Genomic DNA, 18,051 nt, shown 5'->3' with positions numbered 1-18,051 from the left:
CCTGCCTCAGCCTCCTGAGCCCCTGGGATTTCAGGTGTGCGCCACCATCTTTGAGATGGCTTTTTATATCCTTACTCTCTGATTCACTACTTAATCATTCAAAAGCATTTGGGAGCACTTCTGAGAAAAATGAGTAGACGATACTGTGAAAAGACATTTTAGTGGAAGAGACAGAGAAGTAAATGAAAAAAAAAAAAAAGAGGTTATTTCCAGCAGGGTGAAGACAAGGAGTTTGGGGATGGAGGAGAGAGTTGGGCTGTAGTCAGAGTAGGTAGGGCAGACCTCTTTGAGGAAGTGGAATCTGACCTCAGCCCTTCCTGTGAAGGAGACAGTCTAGGGTAACACATTTTCTGTTGATTTTAAGAGTTTACATCTCAGAGGAAGCGCTTCATGCCTGTCATTAGACGTTCATTTCACTCTCATTCACATATCTAGAGAGGCAAAATGGTATAAATTAGGTAAGTATGGTTGCAGGAGTGTTGCTGGTATATGGTGATGAAATGGTAACGTGGCCATGCTTTCTAATCCTAAACTCCGAACACACCTTCTAATACACATGCAGCTCAAGGACTGGATTAATTATTTGAATCAAGTCTATCTTGGATTTTCCAAGGCATGTGACACCACACTTAGTGGGTTGACTGGGTCCTTGACTCCACACTGTTGATATGAAAATGAGATTCTATTATCTAAAAAGCCAGGTAATAAGTGCACTACTAGTATAAGGGCACTTGCCAGTTGGGGCCATATCTCCTTTCCCTGAGTAGGTTACATGTTCTTCTCTAGGAGCAAAGTCCGAGTTTCATGCATTTTTCAATCCCGCAAAGCATTTAGTAAAGTGCTGGCACCCAAAAGACACACAAAGGCCCGCGGGTTCTCCCTCAATTCACAACGTGCTCTGGACTTCAAGGTTGGAGCTGGCTCGCCATGCCGCGCTGGCCTGGGTTCCGGCCTGCCGTTCGTCCTCCGGCCGCACGGGGGCGCGATGGAAACCGGCGCGTGGGCCGGGCGACTGAGCCCCATCTTGGCGGGCAGGGCCGGCTCCCAGAGTGCACCTCGCGTCAACACGGCGGCAGCTTCCGAGAGCGTCCGGGCGCGGGCGGACTGGCGCGCAGCCCGACGGCTCTCAGGCGGCCCGGCTGTTGAGCGGCGACTGGAGCCATGGCGGAGGCGGCGCCTGCTCGGGTGAGAGGCTCCCCTGCGACCTTCAGGCCGTTCAGGCGGCGGAGCCCGTCGGGGCGGGGTCGGCGTCGCGCGCTGCGGCGGGCGCGGGCGGGCGCCCCTCCCTCACCCGCCCGCGGCCCCAGGCACCCGCTCCCTCCGCGTCCGTCCGGCGCCTCTGCGCCGGCGCCCAGAAATTCCGCGAGGCTCGTTTCACGTTCTTGGGATTGTCCCAGTGGCCATACGTTTCTGCTTCTTGCCCGGCCTGGGAACCCACGGTTCCGTCGCCACCAGCGAGCTCGCCCGGTGCTCCGGGGACCCCACACTCGTTCACCGCGCCGTCTGGCCTGACGCGCTGCCGGTTTCTCTGTCACACTCCTACAACTTTCTGTGCTGGGGTGCAGCCACGAATGAGAGCGGGCGGGGTCGCCTGTGCTTGGGGACAGGTGTCACTTACCGTAGTTGCTGGGTTTTGTTTGCGAAGGTGTCGGAGTTCTTTCCTCCCCTTCTGCCTCCCGAAACCACCCCTTTTCAAGGAATGTCAAGACACTGGCGCTTGTTAGGAGTACCTGGGTATGGAGACGGGAAACGAGGTCAGTCCTACCCGAGCTCTCAAGCCACCCAGTTTAGGTGATTTTAGGCAACTGTGTCCACCCTCTGGGTCTCCGTTGAACTCTGAGTTGCAAGTGTTGAGTTAGTTGCTAGATGATTTCTAGGGTTCCTTCTAGCGCTGACACTCCTCATTTCTGTTCTGGAGTAATGGTTAACTTAAAAATACCGGGGAGGCTTTCCTATGGGGAGGGCAGGTATAACTGAATAGGGTTTTAATGCAGCCGTTTTGGGTCCACAAACCTTTTCAGAATCATGTGAGATCTTCAGTGAGAATGAAGGGCTAAGAAGATCCTGTGGTGAAAACGTTACCTTGAGCAGGGTGCACTAGATTCCATTCTTGCAGGAAGTGGAGAAGGGAGGATTTGGAAGACTTGGGGCAGGAGAACCCTGCTAGAATGCTTGCTCCCTACTGCTCGTTCCAGGATTGCTTACGCGTCACCAACAGACTTTGTGGCGAGGAAGCCTTAAAGATCACCAAAATCCCAAATCTCGCTTCAGATAACTTAGGGATTTGTCACTGTAGGACAGATTTGTTCTTCAGCATGTTTCTGTTCTCAGACTTTATCTCTTAAGATAAAGTATCTCTAGTCCAAGTCCTTGCCTTGATGAAAACAATTAATAAATGCTGAGAAAAACACCTATATAAATGCATTTGAAATGTATAGTAAAGAATATTTGCATAAAGTAAGTGAAAGAGGGAACATTTTAAAGAGGTAAGCAGAGTTCTGAGGCCAACTTTGAGGGTATTTTCTGAACATTCATTTTTGGTATTTTATGACCTCAAGGGACCTAGAAAATAGAAGACAAAACTCAGAGCTTAAGATAGAGAAGCCTCCTGTTACAACCCCCTAAAGCTGAGAATTCAAAGGGCAATATTCTAAGGCTGAATTAATTAAATGTAAGCTCTTTCCCCTAGGTGATTGCAAAAAATTTAAAAAGGCATTAAACCTTGACATTGTGAGATGGGTCTGAGATTTCCCTTGAGAATTTTTTTTTAAAAAGAGAGAGAATTTTAATATTTATTTTTCAATTATCGGCGAACACAACATCCTTGTTTGTATGTGGTGCTGAGTATCGAACCCGGGCCACATGCATGCCAGGCAGCGCGCTACAGCCTGAGCCACATCCCCAGCCCCTCCCTTGAGAATTTATGAGCTTGTTGCTTGAATTCATACTCTCTGAATAGAATAGTTCAAGAAATCCTAAGCCAAGCATTTAAAGAATTCCCAGTTGTTTGTCAAAAACAAACACAAATTTTTTAAAAAATATTTAATTTTTAGTTATAGTTGGGCACAATGCCTTTATTTTATTAATTTATTTTTATGTGGTGCTGAGGATCAAACCCAGGGCCTTGCACCTGGTAGTCAAGCACTCTACCACTGAGCCACAACCCCAGCCCACAAACAAATCTCTTCTGAAGGAATCTACATTTAACTTAGACTTCAACTAATTCTTTTTTTTTAATGTTTTTAGTTGTAGATGGAAACAATACCTTTATTTTATTCATTTATTTTTATATGGTGCTGAAAATTGAACCCAGTGTTTCACACGTGCTAGGCAAGCACTGTACCACTGAGCTACAACTGCAGCCTGACTTCAACTAATTCCAATGGATAAAGTTCTAAGAAGTACGAGTTTATGATTTTAAAAAATTACCAAACAAACAAGGAAAAGAAAAGCCAGTAAAAATAATGGTCAACAAATTAAATCCTCAAAGATTTCACACATTAGTGGTATTAGACACAGAATATGAAATAACTGTGCTTAATATATTTAAAGATAAAAGAAAGAATGGGAAATATGAATAAGGGTCAAGAGAGAAAACAACCCAGTTTGAAAAAGTAAAATAGAATTTATTTTTAAAAATATTTTTAGTTGTAGATGGATATAATTATGTTTTTATGTATTGCTTAGGATCAAACCTAGTGCCTCACATGTGCTAGGCAAGCACCCTACCACTGAGCTACAACTATAGTTCTAAAATAGAAGTTCTAAGAATAAAAAATATAATTAAAATTTTAAAGTCAGTGGAAAGCTATACTTATTTGCATATTAGACACACCGATAATTAACTGGTGGAAGTGAAGAAATTATCCAGAAAACAATGCAGAGTAAGTAAAAAAAAGAGAAGGGAAATGTGAGAAGATAAGAGATAAGAAAAATGGAAAATTGGGGCTGGAGTTGTGGCTCAGCGGTAAAGGGCTTGTCTCATACCCGCGGGACCCTGGGTTCAATCCTCAGCACCACGTTAAAAAACTAAATGAGTGAAATAAAGGTATCGTGAATAAATATTTTTTAAAAAATGGAACAAGAAAATCTAACACTCATCTAACTGGAACTAGGAGGAAAACACTTGCTGTCACTTGGACTTTCTCTCCGTGTACTGGAGGCTATATATGATGAGTTGCTAATGTCTGATGATATTGTAGGATTGACAAATGCCAGTACATGGAAATAATGATATATCATCAATCAGGATAGATATAAAAGAAATCTCTGGGGCTGGAGTTGTGGCTCAGCGGTACGGTGCTCGCCTAGCACATGCAAGTTGGTGGATTCCATCCTCGGCACCACATTAAAAAAATAGATAAATAAAATGAATGTACTAGAACTTAAAAAAAAAGAAATCTAGGCTCAGGGGGGACAACTTTTCAACAGCAATGATGGAAGTCTGATAACGGTAAAATGATATTGTTAGGATGAAAGAAAAATAATCATGTTTTGAGAATTTTATACTCAACAAAAATATCTTTCAAAAACAATGGTAAAATATTTTCAGATAAATTGAAATTTAACAATTTGCTACCAATACACTTTCATTAGAGAACATTCTGAAGAATATACTTTAGGTAAAAGGAAAATTTTCCCAAATGGAAACTCTGAAAATGGAAAATACTGTGATGATCTGTGAAAATAAGTAAATCTAAATAAATATTGGCTGAATAAAACTAATAATTTCTTATACAATTAAAGGGAATTTCAGCACATTACAGCATTGATATAGAGATGATCACAATTCAAGTATTTAAAGATCTTTGTAAGTATGCTTCCTATAATTTCAAGGCCAATTGCTAAAATACTAGAAATTGAATAACTTAGAAGGGGGGCTAATAGAATAAGAAAAAAATTATATTAAAGAAAAAGGCAGAGATTGTTAGGATGAGGGAAAACAAATCCAAGTATTATTTATTTATTTTTATAATATGTTATGCTTACATTTTTTATACCTTTATTTATGTGGTGCTGAGGATAGAACCCAGGGCCTTGCATGTGCTAGGTGAGTGCTCTACTGCTGAACCTTAGTGCCAGCCCCCCAAGTATGATTTATAAGAGATACAACTAAAAGATAAGTCTAAAGAAATGCTAAATATAAAAGGATGTGAAGACAATGTACCAGGCCAAAACCAATGAAAAGAAAGTTGGCTTAAGTATATATAAATATTGCTAAAGAAGGCTACTACTACTTTTATAATGGTAAAAGATTGAATTACCCATATGGAAGTCAGGATTTGTGCTGTACAAATAAATGAATTTTAATTGAATTTAAGTATTTAAAAGATAAAGGCAAAACTATAAAAAGTTTAGAAAATGATATTATGGAATTTAAGTTTATTTTTAACCTCCGACACAAAAGTTGAAACCATAAAAGGACACAAATAAAACATAACTATATTAAAGTTAAGATAATAAAAAGTAAGCTGGATATGGTGGTATATGCTTGAATTCCCAGTGATTTGGGAGGTTGAGGCAGAAGATAGCAGGTTCAAGGCCAGCCTCAGTAACTTGGTAAAATCCTGTCTTGTAATAAAAAATATAAAGAACTGTGGGTGTAGCTCAGTGGTAAAGGGTCCCTGAATTCAATCCCCAGTACCCACCCCCCAACAAAAGTGAAAACCCATTATGGGGCTGGGGATGTGGCTCAAGCGGTAGCGCGCTCACCTGGCATGCGTGTGGCCCGGGTTCAATCCTCAGCACCACATACAAAGATGTTGTGTCTGCCAAAAACTAAAAAATAAATATTAAAAAAATTCTCTCTCTCTCTCTAAAAAAGAACTTTAAACTTAAAAAACAAAAACCCATTATGCACAAATAAGAATATTTGTAACTTATCTGTGCTGGAGATTAGTTTCCAGAATTAATTCAGAAATTTTGAGACAGGAAAAGTCAACCCAAAATAAATGGATAAAATACTTAAGCAGATATTTCACTGAAGGGGAAATTTTGAATGGCCAATACATATAAAGATGTAACATTTGACATTATCTGCGTAATTTCAGGATGCATACATACTCTATGATGGAAAAATCCCTTTCCTAGAACTGTACCCTAAGGAAACACTTGCCCAGGTGTGTCTCCTAGGACTTAGGACCCATGTATAGTCCTGTTCATCATAGCAGTGTTTGTAATGACAGAAAGATAGAAACTTTAGTAGTGGAATGGAAAAATAAACAGTATTATACAATGAATATGATACAGCAGTGAACATCAATCATAACCACATGCAACAATAAAATATACCCAGGAGTTGTGGGAGAATGATTCAATTCATGTAAAGTCCTAAAACATACAAAACTCATGAATATGTTTTCTTGGAAACAAATATAAATACGTGGAAAAAGGCAATTAATAGTAAAAAAAAAATCAAGGATAGTAGTTAGAGAATAACACAAAAGACATTAAAGGAAATTGTGTGTGTGTGTGTGTGTGTGTGTGTGTGTAACTGAGTAGTGAAACCATGAGTATTTGTTGTCACTACTTTCTGAGTGTGTGTTTGTAAGTGGTACTGGGGATTGGATGCAGGAGTACTCTACCACTGAGCTACATCCTCAGTCCCTTGGGTTTTGTTTTTTCCTCCACATTTTTAAAATTGTTGCATTATAGTTGTATATAATAGTGGAATTTGTTCTTACTTATTAGTAGTATATGTATACAATATAACAAGGTAATTTGGCCAGTGTTCCCCCCCAGCACTTCCCCCCACTCCCTTTCCATCTCCTACCCTTTGGTTTCTTTCCTCTGTTGACCTCTTTGATTTTCATGAGATCTGCCCCCATCTTTTTTTTCCTTACCCCTTTGTTCCTTTCCGCTTCTGATCTCCCCTTGCTTTTCATTTGATCACCCCCAACACCTTTTTTCTTTTCCTTTTTACTCTTTAGCTTCCATATATGAGAGATCCTTGACCTGCATTTGGCTTATTACACTTAACATAATGGTCTCAAATTCTATCCATTTTCCTGCAAATGACAATTTAATCTTTCTTTATGGCTGAATAAACTCAATTTTGTATATATACATATATACCACATTTTATTTATCCATTCATCTGTTGATAGATACTTAGGCTGGTGGGGCTGGGGTTGTAGCTCAGTGGTAGAGTGCTCAACTAGCACACATGAGGCACTGGGTTAAAACTTCAGCACCACATAAAGATACAAATAAATATTAAAAAACAACAACTATAAAATAAATATTAAAAAAAAGATACTTAGGTTGATTCCATAGTTTGGCTATTGTGAATTGTGCTGTTATAAACATGGGTACACATATGTCACTGTAGTAAGATGAGTAATTCTGTAGGATAAATACTGAGGAATGGTATAGCTGGGTCATATGGTATTTCCATTTCTAGTCTTTTGAGGAGCCTCCTTACTGATTTCTATGGTGATTGTATCAATTTACAATCCTTTTTCTTCACATCCTCTCCAGCATTTATTATTGTTTATATTCTTTTGTGTGGGGGGTGGAGGGGGGGGGGATTTCAAGACAAGGTCTCACTGAGTTGCTTAGTGCCTCAATTTTGCTTATGCTGACTTTGAACTTGTGATCCTCCTGCCTCAGCTTCCCGAGCCACTGGGATTAAAAGGATGCGACATGGCACCTGGCCCTCTTTTGTATTCTTTTTTTTTTTAATATTTATTTTTTAATTGTAGATGGACAGTATTCTTTTTTTTTAATATTTATTTTTTAATTGTAGATGGACAGCATGCCTTTATTTCACTTACTTATTTTTATGTGGTGCTGAGAATCGAACCCAGTACCTCACGTATGCAAGGTGAGCGCGCTACCATTTGAGCCACATCCCCAGCCCCGCTTGTTTGTATTCTTCATGATTGCCATTCTGACTGGTATGAAATAAATTATCAGTGTAGTTTTGATTTGCATTTCCCTAATTTCTAATGATGTTAAACAGTTTTTTCATATATTCATGGGTCACTTGTGTTTATTTTGAGAAGTGTCTGTTTAAGTCATTTACCCATGTATTAATTGGGCTAGTTGTTTATTTGCTGTTAAGTTTTTTTGAGTTTGTTGTATGCTTTAGATATTAGTCCTCTGTCAGAAGAGTAGCTAGCAAAGATTTTTTCACATTCTGAAAGTTCTCTCTTCACATTCTTATTTATTTCCTTTGCTGTGCAGAAACTTTTTAATTTGATGCCATCCCATTCATTTTGGCATTATTTCCTGAGCTTTAGGGGTTCTATTGAGAATACCTATATGCTGGAGTGTTGATCCCATGTTTTCTTGTAGGAGTTGCATAGTTTCTGGTCTGATTCCAAGATTTTTGATCCATTTTTGAGTTGATTTTTGTTCAGGGTGAAAGATAGGAATCTAGTTTCATTCTTTTACATATGGATAACCAACTTTCCCAGCACCATTTGTTAAACAGGATGTCTTTTCTCCAGTTATGTTTTTGGTACCTTTGTCAAGGATAAGGTGACTGCAGATATGTGGATTCGTCTATGTCTCCTGTACTCTGTACCATTGATCTGTGAGTCTGGTTTTATGCCAGTAGCATGCAGTTTTTGTTACTATAGCTCTGTGGTGTAATTTGAAGTCAGATATCGTTATGCCTTCTGCCTTGCTTTTGTGGCTTACAATTGCTTTGGCTATTCTGGGTCTCTTAATCTTCCAAATTAATTTTAAGACTGTTTTATTAGTTCTGTGAAGAATATCATTGGTACTTTTATATGGATTGTGTTGAATCTATTTATTGCTTTTGATAACATTGCCATTTTAACAATATTAATCTTGTCTGTCGACAAGCATGCCCAGCTCTCTGTTTTAATTTTATTATGCGACAGGGTCTTACTAAGTTGCAGAGGCTGGCCTGGAACTTCTGATCCTCCTCCCTAGTCTCCCAGGTCACTGGGATTACAGTTGTGTGCCACTGCACCTGGCTGTTGTCACTATTTTATACATTTTATGTGTTCAATTTTAAACTATTTGATATTAAAAGGTAATAGTATCTCTTAGTTGGGAAAGATTGTAGATACCATCTAGTTCAACTTAAGTATCACTTTAGAATGTTATTTGCTTTGCATTAACTCAAGCTAACTGTTGTTTTCTTAACAGTTGGGACTCTATCTTGTACTTAATGGTAACGTTTTGGACCATAGCAACATGTCAGTTGTTTGACTCATGATCTGACAATATGTTATTCAAAGGCAAGATTGTGCCAGGAACTTCAGAAGCATGGTCAGCATAGTGTACCTTTGTATTTTCATTGTCTTCAGAAATACTCTTACATAATTGAATTTAAGAAAAAAATTACAAAAGAATACATGCTTATTAAAAAGTCAAATGAGCTAGGCATGGTTGGTGCATGCCTGTAGTCTCAGCAGCTCAGGAGGCTGTGGGAGGAGGATCTTGCCTTAGCAAAAACAAGGCACTAAGCAACTCAGTGAGATCCTGTCTCTAAATAAAATACAAAAAAGGTAGGCCTGTGGCTCAGTGGGGAAGCATCCCTGGCTTCAATCCCTGGTATCAAAAAAAAAAAAAAAATCAAATTAGCAATAACTTTTTTAATGAAAGAGTAAAATCCATTTCTCTCAACCTCATGAAGGTGCAACCCCGTTTGTTAACTGCATGTTGAATATCTTTTCAAACCTTTCTGTGTGATGAAACAAGCTTACATAAATGTTTTCTCTTCTATAGGAAAATGAGATGATAATACATATATTTTCCTAAAATTTGGACTTTTAACCTTATCAATGTTTTCTTTGTTGTTGTTAACACCCGGGATTGAACTCAAGGGTGCTTAACCACTGACCTATATCTTTTTTATTTTTTATTTTGAGACAGGGTCTTTTGCTAATTCCCAAGCTGCTAGGATTAGAGGCATGCACTACCATGCCCAGCCCTCGCTGTGTTTTCTCTAAACCATACATACACGTCTAACTCATTTCTTTAATGGTTATGTAAAACCATCTTGGGTTATGCCATAATTTATTTTACCATTATTTTAACAAACATCTAAGTTATTTCCAGGTTTTGACTGTTCCAAAGTATCTTAACCAATAATTAGTTATCTTCATGGGTATGTCATCAAGTACTGCTTATTTTTGTAAGCTATGTTCCCTAAGTGGGATTGCCAGGTAAAGTTTTTTTTTTTTTTTTTGGTACTGGGAATTGAACTTGGTGGCATTCACCCACTGAGCCACATCCTCATCCCTATTTTGTATTTTTATTTTAGAGACATGGTCTCATTGAGTTGCTTAGTGCCTCACTGTGTGTCTGAGGCTGGCTTTGAACTCGCAATCCTCCTGCCTCAGCCTCTCAAGCCGCTTAGATTACATGTGGTCCTGGCAAGGATTTTTAAAGATTTTCCTGAGGTCTCCTTCACAAGGTGGTTTGTAGTATTTTCCATGACTTCCAGGAGGGTCATGGAAGTATCAGTTGATTGTATCATGATCAGCTCTAAATGTTATATTCTTTTTCCATGTTTGTCATCTGATGGGTGAAAAATGGTTGCATTTGATTGTATTCACATTAACTGCTAAAGCTGTTGTCTTGTCATTTAATTGATTGCCTACATTTCTACTTTCATAAATGCTTTATAGTCTGCAGTTTTATTTTTAGATGCTTTGATCTCTCTATTTCATATTCTCTTCACAATATTTTCTCTGTTTTTAGATTTTGTTTTTGTTTACTTTTATGACAGCTAACATTTTCTTCTACATGGACATTTTAAATCCTGTTTATTGAGATATAGTAAAATTCACTCTGTGCATATACTTCAATGGGTTTTGATAAATGTTTAGACATCAGATTACTAAAATATAAAATATTTCTATCATCCCAGAAATTTCCCTCATATTGCTTATAATCAATCTCCTCCCACTCCTGGCCCCTGACAACCACTGATCTTTCTGTCCCAATAGTTTTGCCTTTTCCTACATGGCATCTAAATGGAATACAGTATAGAGCCTTTTGTGTCTTGCTTCTTGGACTTTGCATGTAGTAATATTAGGTCAGTAGTTTGTTCTCTTCAATTGCTGAGGACTAGTCTACTGTGTGGCATGTTAATTTCCTAGGGCTGTGATAACAAAGTCATGAATCACAGACTGCCTTACACAACAGAAGTGTGTGATCTCCGTTCTGGAGGCTACACTTCTGAAATCAAAGTGTCGTAGGACTGACTCCTTATGAGGTCTATACCCCTCTCCTAGTTTCTGGTGACCCCAGACATCTCTTCCAGGTCATCTTCCTGTGTGTATCTTCATATCATTGTCCGTTTCTGTGTCTCTGTCCAGATTTCCCCTGATTTATAAGGACACTGGTCCTTTGGATAAGTCCCACCATAATATAATCATAACTTGATTACCTCCAGAAAAACCCTTTTATCAAACAAGGTCAAATTCTGATGTTCAGGTTACAGCATCTTTTTAATTTTTTTAAAATTATTTTTAGTTGTAGATGGACACAATACTTTTATTTTATGTGGTGTTGAGGAATGAACTCAGTACCTCCCACATGGGAAGCAAGCATTCCACCATAGAGCTCCAACCCCAGCTCTCCAGCTTTTTTTTGACCAGACAGTTCAGCCCATAACATGGATGGGTGGACCACAGTTTGTTTATCCATGGGTCAGGTGATGGACATTTGAATTTTTCAGTTATGCTAGATAATTCAAAATGGAAGAAAAGAAGAAACTCTGAGAGAGAGAACTTCAATACTCATTTTCTAGTTTTCGGCGGACACAACATGACCACTTGTATGTGGTGCTGAGGATCGAACCCAGGCCGCATGCATGCCAAGTGAGTGCTCTACCGCCTGAGCAATATCCCCAGCCCCAGAAGAAACTCTTTATTATTATGCGGAAGAGGAAGGGTTCATTCTTCTTCTTAGACCCTGACCTACCACCCTGTCTGGAAGAAGTGCTTAGCAAGCACTAAGCACTTAGTGGCCCCGGGGAGGAAAGATGAGCCTCCAAAAAGCCAGTGACACAGAGACTTACAAAAGCAAAACAAATGTGATGAGGTTAATTTTTCCAACTTAATGTTTGGTTTCACATGAATTTATAATTTATATTGAATTAAGTCTTTTTAGGGGAATATGTAAGCGTTTGTGTGTTCTATGATGAATAGCTAAAATAGGTCTTGATCAAACTTAAATGTTCAGTTCTATGCCAGTCAGTTTCATTTTGTCCACAGTTTGAGGCCAGATTGTGACCCCTTCCCCCAGCAGTTCTTTCAGAGATTTCCTCTTGGTCTCATTTCCCCCAAAATGGGTTAGATAAGCAGCCTTAAATAAAGTGCCACATGAAAGAGGAGCAAGCTTTGGGGGTTTAGGACTGAAATGAAAATGGAGTAGGACAGTGTGTGAGAAAGCAGCTTCAGAAAGATTTCCCTAGTGTTGGTTTTAGAACTTTTGAGCTTCAGTCAAAAAATGAGAATTATAAGACCATAAAAATGAGAATTATAAGGAAAATGTCAGCAGGCTTAGTCAAGTCATTTCAGCAAATGTTTTTTTAAGGATTTATTTGTGTTATTCACTATATCAACTATTAGGATAAATAAGGAATGAGTTGGGTCTTGCAGGTCCTGCTAAGGAATTTTCTCTTATCATGGGGAGCCATTGAAAGGTTTGCAGCAGCAGTGACTTGATCAACTATTGATGTCAGGTAGGAATGTGGAGGCAAAGTGGATATAAATGACATCATTTATTATATAGTTCAAAACATAAAGTAGGAAGAAACTGTTTAAAAAATGAACTCCAGTACAGGAAAGTCTCATAAAATATGCTAAGTGTGAAATGCAGGCAGCAAAATATGTGCAATATGATTTTGATTTCACTGAAAAAGAAAAGAAAAAAGCTCATATATATAATCTACATAAGTTCAGACAGTTTATATAACTTTTCTACAGTATTCTCCAAAGTTATTACAATATACACATTTTCAATATCAGAATTAAAAAGTGCATACTTTTAAAAAAAGCCAAATATGGGCCTTTAATCCCAGCAGCTTCGGAGGCTGAGGTAGAAGGATAACAAATTTGAGGCCATCTTCAGCAACTTAGTGAGACAATGTCTCAAAAAGGACTGGGAATGTAGCTCATTGGTAAAGTGCCCCTGGTTCGATCCAGTAACAAGATAAAGTAAGAGGGAAAGAAAAAGAAGAAGAAAGAAATAAGGTAGCTCTGAGTTCTTTTGCACTTTGACATTGCTTTCTTTACTTGATATTCGGAATACCATTGTCTGACTGACCCTGTATCTTTTTTGATTGATCCTTCAGCATAGACGAAAGCGGCGCTCTGCCCCTTTAACAACTTCGACACCTCCTTCACAAGCAACAGAAAAAAGCTCATATTTTCAGACCACAGAGATCTCACTCTGGACAGTGGTGGCTGCTATCCAGTCTGTGGAGAAGAAGATGGAGTCCCAGGCTGCCCGGCTACAGAGCCTAGAGGGACGCACTGGGACAGCAGAAAAGAAGTTGGCAGACTATGAGAAGACGGCCGTGGAGTTGGGCAACCAGTTGGAGGGCAAGTGGGCCGTGCTGGGGACCCTGCTGCAGGAGTACGGGCTGCTACAGCGGCGGCTGGAGAACGTGGAGAACCTGCTGCGCAACAGGAGCTCCTGGGTCCTGCGGCTGCCCCCTGGCAGCAAGGGGGAGGCCCCTAAGGTAGAACCACAGAGCACTAAGTTAGGCAAGAAGGGGAGCCCAGCTTCTATTGGCCATGATTTTGAATTGTTGGCTTGGCCTTCATGACTCCAAGGTGCTCATTGTGTGTCGTTTTTGGTTTTAGGTGTCCAGGTCACTTGAGAATGATGGCGTCTGTTTCTCTGAGCAGGAGTGGGAGAACCTGGAGGACTGGCAGAAGGAGCTCTACAGGAACGTCATGGAGAGCAACTATGAAACACTGGTCTCTCTGAGTGAGTAGCAGTACTAGGATTCCAGTTTTCCCCTGGAATTCTCTCATACACTGTGGCCAGTGGCTTGTGCCTCTGACTACACCTGTGTCTCAGATTGACTTGGGATCCCCTGTTGGCCTGTGTCAGGAAAAGTGGGAGTCTCTAGGTCCTCTCACTTACAAAAACCTTAGGAAAAGTCTCAGAGGTTTGCCTTCTAGTATTTCTTCTCTGCAGTTACACAGCCACTTCTTGAGAAGATTTACTGATGCATGGTAGTATTGCTGGGGTTTCTCATGTTGCTTTTAATAGTTAAAACTATTTGATTAGAAGTCTTATATTACCTGGGATGAGGGATGTAGCACAAATTGACCAAACCCTTTTTCTTGGAGTTTGGCTGGAGTGCTAGTCAGTCATTGTGGTCTAAATGTATATTTCATGTAGATTAGAAGTGCTGCTTAATGTATATAAATTTTAACTCACATACTCCCTATTACATAACTAATAGATTTTGTTTGGTAAACAAACTCTTTAAAATGTAGGCCCACCGAGAAATGGATGACCAGTGTGGCTGGACCAGAGTGAGTGAAGAGGGAAGTAGGCAATGGGCCTGAGAAGTGACCATGTGACCTTAGCTGGGTCATGTGCTTTCTTCAGAACTGTCTCCTTGTCTGTCACCTGGCAGTCCCTCAGCAAGGATGAAATTAGATGCCCTGAAAGGGGCTTTGGCAAGTCTTCAGCCATGCGTGTGGGGTGGTGGTAGTCTGCTGGGTGTACTGCAGGGGCTTTGCAGCCTGGTGCCTGAGACCGGCGGCCCTTATAGAGGAGCAGTAATGGCAGCAGCTAGCTGAATCAATGCATAGCAATGGCCAGAATTGTCTAATTTTCCCAGAGCACTTGGGAGAGTGACAATAATAGTAGTCTTTGAGTCTTTTGAAGTTTTAATATTTGCTTCTTGCCAGTAGTAACTGTGTTCATCAGCAGCTAACCATTGTGTGAGCTTTTACTCTCTTCTGGGCTCATACTGTGCCATTTCCAACCTAGAGGTCCTTGGCCAGCCAGAGGGAGAAGCAGACTTGGGTACAGAAATGCTGGGTGACTTGGAGGAGGAAGGCCCTGATGCTGCCCACACTGGTGAGTGGCTGTAGAATATTTTCTCCTGTCCCCCTCTCCCTTGAAGCAGGTCTCTGCAGCTCATGGGGAGCTCTCCCACTGTTGAACTGCCAAACGATGACTATCATTAACCTCATCTGGCATATGCTAGTTCCAGATACCTTTATGACTACCATTTTGCCAGTCATATGTCTGTCTACTCCTACCAGTCTGTGGATCCTTAAGACTACATACCACATTTCTTAATGCTCTACAGAATAGAGGATGTAATAGATCATCAGAACATGATGGAGAGAGGCGGGCCAGAGCATCAGGAGGCAAGGAAATGTAGGATGTTTGGGCAGAATATGCAGAAAAGAGAGAGTTGGACACACCTTTTAAGCTATAGCTCTAGTGTATTTTTCTTTAATTATTCAAATTTATTATTCCAACACTCTCCTAAATTAATATATTTGTTGAAGTGTATTTTGTCATTTTTCACAGGGATTAAATAGTTTGCAAACAAGTTTGGAGAGCTACCTTTTATAACATTGTTTTTTTGAGAATAATGTATTCAGATTTCCAGTTACCTGTCTATACAGAAATATAGATTTAGTTTTTAATAATTCTTGGAACTTAGTTACATCTTTTTCCAGATTGTCCTAATTCATTTGTTCCCATGGGACTTTGATTTGAGCCCTTCTGAAATTCTCAGATACTTGTTTGGCTCTGAAGAGGCCAAAGGTGCTAGAATGTGATCTTTTTATTGTTCTTTCTTTGCAGTGGACGGGGCTGTGGTCAAGCAGGAGGTGCTGTACAAGCAGGAGGGCTCTGTGGGCCCCCCTGGCACGTTCTCAGGTGCTACTGAAGAGCAGGCTCTTCTCCGCTCAGAGCATTTTGAGCTCTGGGATGGCCAGAGTGGGTCTGTTCTTCTGGAGACAGGCCCTGGGGACTCTAATCTCGAGGATCCCATTGAGGGGAGTACAGACCCTACCAGTGGCAGAATTCTGGGCTGCTCCACAAAGCAGAAATCCCACAGGCAGGTCCAGCTGGGTCAGGAATGTGGGCAGAACCTGAAGCTAAAAAAGGACACTGCCAGTTCCTATGAATGTTCTGAGTGTGAGATCAGTTTCCGCTACAAGCAACAACTGGCCACACATCTGCAGAGCCACTCAGGGTGGGAGTCTTTCCCCACCACAGAGTCAGAGGAGAGCCTTAGGCCCAGGCCACGGCTGAAGCCACAGGCAAAGAAGGCAAAGCTGCATCAGTGTGAAGTGTGCCAGAGGAGCTTCAGCTGCAAGGTGAACCTCATCACCCATCAGCGCTGCCATCTTCAGGAGGGGCCTAGTGCTAGCCCACGTGTCCAGGAGAGGTTCTCACCCAACAGCCTGGTTGCCCTGCCTGGCCACATCCCTTGGAGGAAAAGCCGGAGTTCCCTCATCTGTGGGTACTGTGGTAAGAGCTTCAGCCACCCATCTGACCTAGTGCGGCACCAGCGCATCCACACGGGTGAGCGGCCCTACAGCTGCCCCGAGTGTGAGAAGAGCTTTGTCCAGAAGCAGCACCTCCTACAGCACCAGAAGATCCACCAGCGGGAGCGGGGTGGACTGACCCTGGACCCCGGAAGGCCCAATGGCCTTCTTTAAGGGTGCCAACCCCTCACCGTCCGGGGGCGGAGGGGGGTGGCATTGGTCCCCCCGGAAAAGACACTGTGCGCTATCAGGGACTAATTTCTTCCTGAGGGCCCTTGCTTCTGATTTGCCTTCCCTTGACCAAGTGCCAGACCGAACCCAAAGGCTGCCCTGAAAATCCTGTGGAAGAGGAGGAATCTAGGGCCCAGCCTCTCTTATCATCTTGACCCTGCCACTGAGAGTGCTGTCTCTTTGGCCCAGTCTAGTCTGGTTCTCCCATCCATCTGATACTTGGGGGCTGGGGTTGGCATGGTGACCCCACAGGGATTGGTGGTCAGTTCCAGGGCCAATCCCAGCATTGCAAGTCTTCCCATGGGCTACAGGCAAGCAGGTACAGGAGGAGTTTTGGGAAGAGTGACTCTCCACTTCCTCTTTTTTTTTGTAGTCTCTTTGTTAATAACAGAGAAGAAATAATTTAAATGAACTGCTTATCCTGCTCTGAAGATCCTTTTTTGGAGTTAGATTCTAGTTAGATTCTAGTTTAAAAATTATATACAGCCCAACAGTTGGTTTTGTTTTTGTTTTTGTTTTTAATTTCAGGAGTTGTAGAAGTTGTTCCTAACGTGGGGACTCCGCCTACCCTCTAAGAGGGGATAGTTTATGGGGCTGTTTTAGCCTGGCCACACTTAAGGCAGAGAACAAAGGGGACACAGTGCTGGGCTCCCTCTTGTGGGTGTGCTTGACCCTCTTAAATGGGGCTAATTGTCTCAGAAGGACCAAGAGGAAAATTAGCCTCTGAAGCCCCCTGCCGGATTCCTGTGAAGGAGTGGCCAGTAGGGTTCTGGTCCTGGGAGTGCTGGTGTTTTACCATACCCCTCTCCCTCTGAGCCCCAACCCTGCTGTGTTTGTGCAGCCTCCCAGTGGAAGACTAGTCTGTTTCTCGAAGTGTTCAGCTTGTGCCAGTGGTTATTTAGTTTGTACCTATTACACCAGTCGTTACTTGAGGTTGTTCAAATTACACTTCTGTCCCAGAGATTGGCAGAAAGCACACAGATGCTTGTCTCAGGAGTGTTGACGGATGACCTGCCCCACTGTTGTTTACAGGGATGGCAGTGGGCTCCTGGGTCATATGTGAATGTCCCCTTGGATGGTTTACAGTTGCCTAGAATAAAAAAAACAAAAACACACACATCTGATATTTTTGTCCGTTTGTTGAAACACTTTCCTGGGGCCAAGTGATACCGCTGTTTCACTCAAATGTTGAAGTTTGAACATTAGAGAAGCACGCAAGAGGCAAGCATATAAAGAAGGGTTTATTTAAAAAGGGGTAAAAGACTCCCCTCCCCCCCTACCCGAGAAGGGGGCCATAGCTGGTTTCCTGGTATCCCAAGAAGCTAGGTGTTCTGCCCTTTTTGTTTGTCCTAGG

The 18,051-nt window shown here is 41.4% G+C and overlaps 1 protein-coding gene across 2 annotated transcripts; it reads left to right on the top strand.

The window, feature by feature from the left end:
* Positions 1 to 1,065: 1,065 nt before the first annotated feature.
* Positions 1,066 to 17,802, top strand: Znf212 (zinc finger protein 212). 2 transcript variants are annotated; one of them, XM_026411173.1, is made up of 5 exons: positions 1,066 to 1,185; positions 13,286 to 13,675; positions 13,800 to 13,926; positions 14,947 to 15,036; positions 15,778 to 17,802. In XM_026411173.1, the coding sequence occupies exons 1-5, from the start codon at positions 1,162 to 1,164 to the stop codon at positions 16,638 to 16,640; spliced, it is 1,494 nt and encodes a 497-aa protein (XP_026266958.1). In that variant the 5' UTR covers positions 1,066 to 1,161; the 3' UTR covers positions 16,641 to 17,802. The 2 variants fall into 2 exon arrangements, with proteins under 2 accessions (XP_026266958.1, XP_077652048.1); XM_077795922.1 differs by lacking the exon at positions 1,066 to 1,185 and adding an exon at positions 12,691 to 13,184.
* Positions 17,803 to 18,051: the final 249 nt, after the last annotated feature.

Source organism: Urocitellus parryii, chromosome 3 (assembly GCF_045843805.1).
Source record: "Urocitellus parryii isolate mUroPar1 chromosome 3, mUroPar1.hap1, whole genome shotgun sequence".
Classification (NCBI taxonomy): Eukaryota; Metazoa; Chordata; class Mammalia; order Rodentia; family Sciuridae; genus Urocitellus; species Urocitellus parryii.
The sequence above is the reverse complement of the archived record's forward strand: the minus strand, read 5'-3'. Positions and strand labels throughout refer to the sequence as shown.

What these genes read in the sequence shown, in the direction of transcription:
- Znf212 (XM_026411173.1), top strand. Translation starts at nt 1,162, where the DNA reads ATGGCGGAGGCGGCGCCTGCTCGG. An exon ending in CGGAGGCGGCGCCTGCTCGG is followed by an intron (nt 1,186 to 13,285) that starts GTGAGAGGCTCC and finishes TTGATCCTTCAG; the next exon opens with CATAGACGAAAGCGGCGCTC. An exon ending in TGAAACACTGGTCTCTCTGA is followed by an intron (nt 13,927 to 14,946) that starts GTGAGTAGCAGT and finishes TTTCCAACCTAG; the next exon opens with AGGTCCTTGGCCAGCCAGAG.